The sequence below is a fragment of the Pygocentrus nattereri genome, chromosome 3, assembly GCF_015220715.1.
Source record: "Pygocentrus nattereri isolate fPygNat1 chromosome 3, fPygNat1.pri, whole genome shotgun sequence".
NCBI lineage: Eukaryota > Metazoa > Chordata > Actinopteri > Characiformes > Serrasalmidae > Pygocentrus > Pygocentrus nattereri.
Window position 1 is genome coordinate 17,607,477 of NC_051213.1, and position 10,183 is coordinate 17,617,659.

General features: G+C 36.2%; 1 protein-coding gene across 1 annotated transcript; it reads right to left on the bottom strand.

Moving 5' to 3' along the window:
- Window positions 1-993: 993 nt before the first annotated feature.
- hormad1 (HORMA domain containing 1) lies at window positions 994-9,091 on the bottom strand. Its single transcript, XM_037536005.1, has 15 exons — window positions 9,059-9,091; window positions 8,803-8,950; window positions 8,624-8,687; window positions 7,250-7,286; window positions 7,112-7,132; window positions 6,909-6,935; window positions 6,487-6,554; window positions 6,196-6,347; window positions 5,906-6,063; window positions 5,631-5,720; window positions 5,459-5,510; window positions 5,036-5,079; window positions 1,434-1,517; window positions 1,204-1,254; window positions 994-1,116 (listed from the first exon to the last, which is right to left on the bottom strand). The coding sequence occupies exons 1-15, from the start codon at window positions 9,089-9,091 to the stop codon at window positions 1,027-1,029; spliced, it is 1,119 nt and encodes a 372-aa protein (XP_037391902.1). The 3' UTR covers window positions 994-1,026.
- Between the last annotated feature and the right edge of the window lie 1,092 nt (window positions 9,092-10,183).

Genomic DNA, 10,183 nt, shown 5'->3' on the forward strand with positions numbered 1-10,183 from the left:
AACACATAACATCTATGTTTTGCACTGCCTTAAGATCAGTATTTTATTTGAGTAATACCTGCATATTCAACAGACTCTCAACCTCATTCTAAAAATCCTTTCAACATTTTTCAGCTGACTATTAAAAACTAGGTAACAACACAGTGCACTGTGTATTTCCGGCATGTGAGTTTATAGATTATTTAATGAACTCACCACTCACTCTATGTGTCTGTGTGTGCATGCATGACTAATTTGTGGCAGTATTGATCTGTGGTAGACCGGAGTTGTGCATCTGGACATGTTCAACCAGCAGAAAGAAAAAAAAAAGATAAACAACACAGAAGAATTAATGCAAAATTAAGGCCAGTTTTGTAACATACAAAAGTAGCATGGGACATCTTATTTATATGTTTTTTTTTAAATCTCTTTGGATATGGTACAGCGATACAAAAAAAAAAAAACAACAACACTGCATTCACAAATGAGTAAAACCATGCATACTGTGTGCTGAAATTATCTTAATCTGAGAGTGCTATAGTGGCTACAATAGCCATTACTGGCTCTTTTTAGTCTCCTCACTAATTATTTAGTCATTTTTTTAGTCTCCTCACTAATTCTTTGAAGAAATAATGTGACTGCTGCCATCTAGTGGACGAGCACTGACTTTTCCTGACTGCAGTCAAGATAAAAACCCGAAAGTAACCTACTCTTGACAGTCTGAACAGTTTATTTCCAAAAGCTGGAACTAAACAATAACATAGGTGAATGTGATCTTATAATTCAAGTCTTTGGGCATACTTTAGATATTTATGCTTATGAATAAATAATAAATTAACAATTTATTTGCTATACTCTTGAAAAGAACTGAAATACGTCTGAAACAACCATTTCTAGTGAACGTGAGCAAAACCTACTATACTCACATTAGCATATTTTAGCATTTGCAATTCACATCCTGTACTTGTACAAAAAGTACTACAATACAGAATAGTCACATTAATGCTCTCCAGCTTGCCTGTTTACACTCAGTTATATTGAAGAGCATCAGTGGGATTCTCTCGGCACACTAAATTTACGTCTCTTCGGGGCAGCAGGCTGAAGATCTTGACTAAGTGGAAACTCAAACTGAGAAGCCTACAGAGATGAGACAAGACTCATTTTTGTAAAATGGTCATTAACAAGGATTTATGCAAGGCATTACACAATTTAGACTTAGCTCACGTGTTTCGCTTTCTTGTTTGTGGATGGGGCCACCGCATCTGATCTTTTGTCCTATAACCCCAAAACAAACATACAAAAGCAGGTGGGAAATAATTCCAAAATGGAGGACAACACACATAAATGTTGGCAGAGGAAACAATTCTACTTAAAGACCAGCACACATACCACTGGTGTTCAATGCAATGTAAATTAAACAAATAACAATATGTTGTTAGTAAAAAATCATTTACTACTGAGGACTTGCATACACGCCCGCTCCTGGTTTTCATGGTAGCCACCTGGAGAGCAGCCGTCTTCTTCACAAGACTGTCTACCTATATTACATAACATAATAATAACAAATCCATTGCTGGCTCCACAAAGAAATACAAAGGGCCAACATTTTTTCCAGTTTCTAGCATTCATAAATAATGTTGGTATTCTTCTTTGAAATGCATGCATCTGAACTAAAGATACACTGTACACATGCTTGTATTTAAAAAAATTAAATGTAACGCTTATTATTAATAGCTTTTTAGAACCTCAACAAACGATGAATATTACCACTTATTTAATGATGTGCCAGACAGAATTGAAACAATTGAAAAGCTGCAAATATCCAAAAGATCACCAAAAAGTGTAACCAACAATCAAATTTACACACCCAAAGGCATGATATCCAACAGGAATTTAGACTAAAGGCAAAGCCAATCATTCCAATCAATAAAAATAACAGAATACAAACCAGAGATAATATTGCAAAATATTGACAACTGCTGAAATAAACCTGCTCCAATTTAAACATTACAGCAAGATACACTAATCCAGCAGAACATTATGATCACCTCATTGTTTCTATGCTCATTGTCCATTTTATCAGCTCGACTTTCCATATAGTTGCACTTTGTAGTTCTACAATGACAGACTGTAGTCCATCTGTTTCTCTGCATACTTTGTTAACCCTGTTTTACCCTGTTCTTCAGTGGTCAGGACCCCCATGGACCCTCACAGAGTAGGTACTATTTGAGTGGTGGATCATTCTCAGCACTGCAGTAACACTGATGTGGTGGTGGTGTGATAGTGTGTGCTGCGCTTGCCTGAGTGGATCAGACACAGCAGAGCTGCTGGAGTTTTTAAACACCTCAGTGTCACTGCTGGACTGAGAATAGTCCACCAACCAAAATATCCAGCCAACAGCGTTTTGTGGGCAGCATCCTGTGACCACTGATGAAGGAATAGTGAATGACCAATACAAACTGTGCAGCAGCAGATGAGCTACTGTCTCCAGCTTTACATCTACAGGGTGAACTGACAACACAAGTGCGTCTAATATAGTGGACAGCAGGTCTGCTGTGTCTGATCCACTCATACCACCACAACACACACTAACACACAACCACCATATCAGTGTTACTGCAGTGCTCAGAATGATCCACAATAAATAGTCTTAAATACTGGAGTTAATGTACTAATTAACTCTGCTAATTCACCAACTTTTAACACTGAAGACTGATGCACAGACAGCTGGACACACAGCAACGCAGATAATGGCAAAGAACATCAGTAATTTGGAGATAAACTGACTTATTTGCATGTATAATCACTCAGCTGGTTTCCTCATACGTTTAATCTGCAGAAACTCACGAATTTGAAGCCGCTTCTCTTTCTCCTACTTCTCGTTTGAATTTTCCCGTTCTACCTTTAATAGCCCAACAGTACATTTAAGGTGGAATGGGACAATCCGAATGAGGAGATGAAAGATGAGAAGCAACGTCAGCCTTGTAAAAAGTCGAACATTAAGAAACATTTTACAAGAAACTCACGGAAAAGTTTCCTAAAATGCGAGAAAAGCATCTACAGCTGAGCTAAAGATTAAAGCAGAGCAAAATAAAAAATAAAAATAAAAAAAGCCTGAGTTTTCATTTATTTAATGTTTAGTCTGTACTATCAGCATACTGAGACATACTTACAGCCAAGATGGCAAAACAGGCATAAAATGTTGTGCCTCCCAAGGTGGTTTTATTTTTGTTGCAAGGACAAAATAGCTCTTCTTATCATTTCAGTTGCGATCCCTGAGCTAAGCTTACTAGTAAGGCGTGATGAGCGTGTGGGGCACGCCAGTGCCTGTTTGTTCTGTCTATTTAGCTAACTACAAAAAGTAGTGTGCTACTTAACTACACCCCCATTCCTGTGTATACATTACATATATTCTAGCCCTCATCTCAATTTCCCCTTCTATAGTTGATTGCAAACATTTTGGGATTCCTGAGCAAATTACATTTTTTCTTGAATTTTACAGATGTAAACACAAATCTCTGCAGTATTTTTTTTTGTACATATGTTAATGCACAGTTACTTTATATTTGTTCAATTAAAAAAAATCTGATTAACATACAGACAACAGACATAACAAAAAAAATTATATTAAAACAATTATTGTGTAAAAGTTTGGATGCCCTACTGAACCAGACTAAGTCAGTCTTGTCAGTGTGTTTTATTTAGTCATCAATTCTGTAGCCCTTCATCATAGTTCATCAACAGTTTCTGACAATAGGACCACCGTGTTTGATATTTTTGGTTAGCAGAATGCATGTGCATTACTCAACATGGTTTTTAGGCATTATTTTAAAATTTAATAGCATAAAATCAAAGACTTTTTAAGACATTTTTATCTCAAATAAATAAATAAATAAATAAATAAAAATTTAGCTCAAGGACATTGCATCTTCGTGTTATTGTGTGACTTAGAAACAGAGTGTATTCAGCAAAATAATTGCATACAATTGTTATTAGCCTGATAAGACTATTCCTCTCATTGCTGCTTGAGTTATTTGCATTCATACACTTTAGAGAAAAAAGTAGAATGCAACGAAAAGACAGCTGAGGAATGCATCGCTATCTACGATGTTCAAATGAGTGCACAGTAGTATGATAGTCTGATGTAAATAACAGCTTAAGTATGAGAGAACACTGCATTACTGAATTAGTGCTATAGTAAAGTTTAGTATATTTGTATAGTAGTTTCTAAAAGCAGTTCTACTGTGCTACATCTTAGCATATTAGACTAGCACCTTAATTTAGACTTAGAAGAGGAACAAAAAATATGTATGAATTCTGAAAACTGGAAAGAAATATATTTATATTTTTGAGGAAAACCTTAGGGATTCTTTTTTATATAAAGTATCATTATTTTATACAGTGTAAATGGGAAATTAACAATGTAACTAAGTTACTGTTAGGTATTCTCAGTATTGTTTACTAATATATTTGCTCGTGTCACATCCCTCCAGATATAATTGCCGCAGTATCAGTCATCAATAAATGCTACAGCTTCAATCAACTCCATTTCCCAGAATTCTGAGTATACTAATTTCTAATTACTGCAATCACCACAAACTATAAACAAAAGTATGTGCCAATAATGTTAGTGTACACAACTCTGAGCATTGTTTCCTCCTTGTTCATGTTTTTCTTAAGTTGTCTCCACTACTGCGCATGTTTACAGTGCAGAAGTCTGGACAGAAGTTTTGAACTGTTTGCTGTGTAAATTAAAACTCTTCAACCAAAAACTCCTGCAGCTACAACCTGCCTCTATGTTGTGCAGTGTTATTTGTGTATCTTGAACCTTACTGCTCGTAGCAATTATCACCTCAGAGCTGGAAATGCTTAGTGGCATTACAAACTGCATACATTACATCTGCTAATTCTAATCTTTGAGTGTTCTTCTCAGAAGCTCAAATGAAGAAAACATGATGCAAAATTCATCATAAAAAGTGGAAAGGATTAGGAGGTGAAGCAACAGGTTCAACCTACAGATAATAAACATGAAATGTAAAACTCCTGATTTGCTTACCTGGATGAGCTGTGAATTTTCCAGCATTTCGTCTTTGCTCATGCCTGTATAAATGACAAAACATGAAAAGACAACTGGGTAAAAGTACAGAGAAACACGTGAATTAACTGTAAATATGTACTAGCCCTGTACAGTTGTTCTGGCCTACATCTTTTTAACTGATACCATGAAAAATGAGTCACAGATTCTCATTTTTTTTCAGAAATGGATTTTACTGTCATTTCTATTTGTTTACATTTGCATTTCTTTTTCTAAGATGTTCTGTAGCCTTGAAGATGATATTACGTTTACACAAAATTCTAGAACATTAGGAGCATCCGAGAAATGTGCAAAACAAATATATGATCAACTTAAGGACAAACCACAAGCCTGTGTGCTGATATTTGCATATTAAAAAAGAGCAAACTATCTGAGACAGCTCACCTGAGTTTTCAATACTGCTGTCATGAACAACATTTTCTATGGATACAAACTCCTGTTTACAGAAAAGATACAGTGCATGAGCTCTGAATCTATGTAGTATGAGTGAATTTTATTATTTAGTGAGTTTTAAGTACAAAACTGACAACCAATAACTACTAAAATGGAAGTTCACCTGCTGAACTTTGGACACAGACACAACTTTTTCTTCATTCATTTTCAAAGCCCATCTATCTCTGGCACATACTGGCTCATTTTCATTTATCTGCAAACAGAAATACACACCACTCTACTTGCTACAATCTGAATCTCAGGCATGTGCAATGTAATTAAACCTCATTTGACTGAAGCAGTGAATTTAGCTGTATAGTTCAAATGTAGCTGAGTACACTACATTAAATCCTATTTATTTACCTCTGTCACTATACATTATAGAACTTCAAACAGCACCTGTTCAAGTCTTTCTCTCTCAGTGGTGACATCCACTTTGAGCGTGTGGAAAGGTGTAACAACTTCTCCCATGGTAAGATTAACTGGCTCTTTCTCAAACATCAGTGTGCCACTGTCACCCTCCTTAAAGCCTGGTGGGTGGTAGTCTTGGGGAGTCACTGTCAGCAAGATATACCATTTCATTTCCTAATACTTAAAAAAAAAGCAACACTGAAAACTCAGTGAATGAGATTTGAGCATGTTCCTTTGTATTTAATTTTGTTTCCATTTTTGTGCACATGGGTTATTACCTTCATCGTAGTAGGAGAGCTTCATGTTGAGACAAACGCTGTCAGGTAGTGGGCCGAGGTTCTGCATTAGTGTGTACAGTTTACGCACAAGCAGAATACTTGCTTTCTTTATGTCGCTGCACTCCATCTTAGTCACACACTTCTGGCTTTTGCTGGCAATATAGGAACAGCACATTTTTAAGAAAATGTAGTATCAGTCACATAATGTATGGATACTATATTTTTATGTTAACTGGCAGGACATAGTACAATTTCACCTAAGAACTGACAAACAATTATTTAAATGATCACCCTTCAAAATCCAGCTGAGGACCCTTATCAGTGTACTGGATTCTGAACTGGTAGCACTCTGTTACCTTCTGAAATGAGGAACATGCAAAAGCAAAAACATTCTCTATTCATCAACTGATAGAAAAGATCAAGCTACACCTCTATACGTGAAGGGCCACAACGCTGTAGAGTTTAGCATTCTATCCCATTAAACACTTAATAACAAGGCCTTCATGAATTAAGTTTAGAGAGTCATAAGAGCAAAAACATTTCTCTCTGCAGGGCCATCCAGGATGTACGTTACGACTGTGCTGTCATTGTTTTGACTGATGGTATAAATTTTAACTGTCATTCACCATATTTAACTTATTTACACAACAAAGATGATAATATCACACTCCTAAAGACAATTCCAAAAACAACTCCAAAAGCTTTTTCCATACCTCTGGGAATTCTGGATCAGAGTAAATCTAGGAAAACATAAGCACAGAACCATAATTTAATATAGCATATTAGATTATAATAATTAATATAAAATGCAAGTCTGCAATGGAACAATTCATTATGTGCTTTTTAGATCATGCAGGTTATTACACTGTCATGGGGATTAAATATTCTGAAAATTTATTTAATCAAATGTACTTACAGATAATAAAGCCATACGTAGCTGGAATAAAATTGGAAATGGAAAAAAGATGCACAAGTTACTTGAGTGGCAAGAAAAGACATACATGAATTTGATGTGATTTCCGGTATGTCTATTTAAAAGTAATAACTAACTCACATATCTCTTCTGTAGGGCATCAAAGCATCCTTGCAACCTGTATATCAGAGTGAGAGCGAGTCAGTGGAAATCTTCACCGGTACTGTCTTTTTAAAATGATGTGTTCTTATGAGGCAGGTATCATCTGGTCAGTTTTCTTTACTTAAGTGCTAACATGTTAATATCAGGCCCAAAAGTGTGCATGGTGGGTAATTTTCTTAATGTCCTTTCAGTGCTATTATGGGAAGATTTTTCACACGTAGTCCTTCTGCTGACACAAACACCCCTACTCCATCCTGTAGAGGACAACAGTATGCCAAACAGCATTCATACTGCCATAAAGCTGTATTACCCCTAATCCCCCTCTCTCGCCATACTAATATAGAAATGTTTAAAAAAACAACAAACATTCATACAGTCCAGTTTCTGATTAATAAAACAGACAGTCTCTGGCAAGTAAGCTTCTGCACATGGGGAAGAATATTAGTGTAATTTGTTCAGCCAATGGCAGATCAAATGTTAAAATCAAACTTTGTTGTGGGCAAACAGCAAGTCACTCTTGAAGAATAGGTACTGTAACTTGCTAACTACTGTGTCCGTTGTGTTTCTGTCTGTAGAGCTAAACCCCCTCTGATGGTAGATCAAATCATACACTACTTCAGCTCATGTGTACTTATGTTCAAAACCACATACTAATATTAGATACTGGTGGTTTACATAGCAGGCTAGCCAGTTATTTGCTGTAGTGCAGCACATTTTATTGCAACTTTCCTGCTGTTATTCAGTTGTGTTGGTGCCATGTAAAAGATGCAAATTATGTATACATGAATATTTGCTTCATGAATTTGGAATAAATTTGTAGAAAGCTTATACTTTCCCTAAAACATAGCAAGTACTTATATACAATTATATAGGACTAATGTAATGAGGTTAATTCCTCCAAAAGCAATTTTAAATATTGAATATTTTATTAGTTTTAAATTAAATGCAGATGGGTATAACTCTGATTCTCACCAATTACATCAGATCATAATTATAGTAAGGCTTAATGGCACATTGTTAAGGTGGCCTTTAGGGCAGACTGAAAGTTGATCTGTGGCTCTGAGTCTATAGGTCACAACAATATCATTGTGGGTTTCACTTGATGGTATTGAACTTGCAATGTTGCCTGCAGAGTAATCCATGCACAGTGTTACAATGCTTAACAGTCTTTTTGCCATTACTACGAGAAAACATACTTTTTTAAAAATAAAGTGACTGATTTAAAAAAATTCTCCAGTATGTCGTCTCATGGATTCTGCATATTGACAACATGAAATCTTTTTATTTTGTATTGTTTTCTTTTTTTTGAATGGCTTTAGCTTTTCAATGTCTTGAATATTTCTAAATACTAACCACTGAACAATCTGGCTAGCACCAGGGCAAGTTCGCTCTTCTCGAAGAATCATCACTTTTTGTTCTGTGGGGGTGACAAGAAAGGACACAAGATTATATAAGTTATAAGAGAGAACTATGAAACATTATTATAAATCTTACACAATCCATAATAAATACCTAACTGTATCAAGTCTTACCCTCAACGTATTTGCTCCCATAAGCTTTTTCTGGGAAAAGACCTCGCAGGTATGTAATGCTGGATACAGCAATTGCTAGGAGTTTCTTAACAACTACCAGTGACTGCTTCTCTGTGGCTACTACACGTGGCAGCATCTGAGAAGCACCCTGAAAATAAACTTTAAGTTAGCTGGCTTACTCAGCAGTGAGACAGACAGGTTAAGAACAAGCATTGAGCTATCTAGATATATTTCTGCAAAATTAATTTAAGCTTACATGACTAGTGCGTAATTGCTGCTCACAGGCCATGACTCTCTGACGAAAAAGGTTAGCTAGATTAGCTAACGCTATGTCTCTCCAGAAAAGAAAGAAAAAAAAAACAGCACATGTAAAATATTGTCTGAATTTCTTATACATGATCTAATGCAGCACTAAACAATGGCACATAATCTGCATTGTAGAAGCTGATCTGAGCTAGATAATGCTCTGTAAAGTCCATAGCATTAGCGAGCTGGCTACCTAATTATGTCAGCAGTCCTATGGATCATATGCATATGCATCATATGGCAGGTTTATGATAATTATACTTCACCATAATTCCTGACAGAGGTGGTAAGGTAGATAGGATCTTTAGCTAGCTATGTGAGGTAAATCTAAAGTGAATTTTCTGACAGGATCATGTAACTTCATATGACTTAACTAGCTGTCATACCTAGCTAGCTGGGGATATGTAGCTAACGTTAACGTTAGCTGATAATTAATTTAACCCCAAGTCAGGTAATGCCATCTTAACTGGCTAGCTAGGTTAGCTAGGTTAGCTAAGTTAACTATCAAACTAACGTTAGCTAACAAGGACGGTTAGGCGGTCATTTTAACGAAAGGCTAATCAGTTCTATGTGTGTGTGTGAAATGTATATTTCATAAATATATACGTTTTAGTATGAACATTAATGATATATTTACTGGTATGTGTATTCGGTAGCCGTTTGGTCGAGGTTCCCGCCAAACTCTCACGGTCTCTCTGTCGCTGGAGCGCGTCGGGCGCCGGCGAATTTTCAGTGAGAGCAGATGCACTGCTCTACACTTCATCTGACGGTTGGGTGGTGGGACGCGATGACTTTAGGATCAGCGATGCCATACTGACCTCTGTGAACGCTCTTTTTCAGAGATACCCCGCCATCTCGGCATTTTTCTCTCACGGAGACCTTATTTTCACAGAAGGTAAAATTTATCTTTCCTAATCTGTAACGATTTATGCTCAGTAATTTACAGCATTTCAATGTACGGTCAAATCATTTCGTGTTCATAATCATTAATCACCCTTAACTGAATTCCTGAATCTGAATTAGGGGGTCAAAATTTTATAAATATATTTTAGTGCATCTGATAAGTGGGTAATTA

Bases quoted from the DNA above. Each gene is read 5' to 3' on its own strand.
- hormad1 (XM_037536005.1), bottom strand. From the start codon at position 9,091: ATGGCCTGTGAGCAGCAATTACGCACTAGTCAT. The intron at 6,064-6,195 runs GTAATAACCCAT...TCTTGCTGACAG, and splicing joins GCTCTCCTACTACGATGAAG to TGACTCCCCAAGACTACCAC. The intron at 5,721-5,905 runs GTGCTGTTTGAA...TTCTGTTTGCAG, and splicing joins AGAGAGAAAGACTTGAACAG to ATAAATGAAAATGAGCCAGT.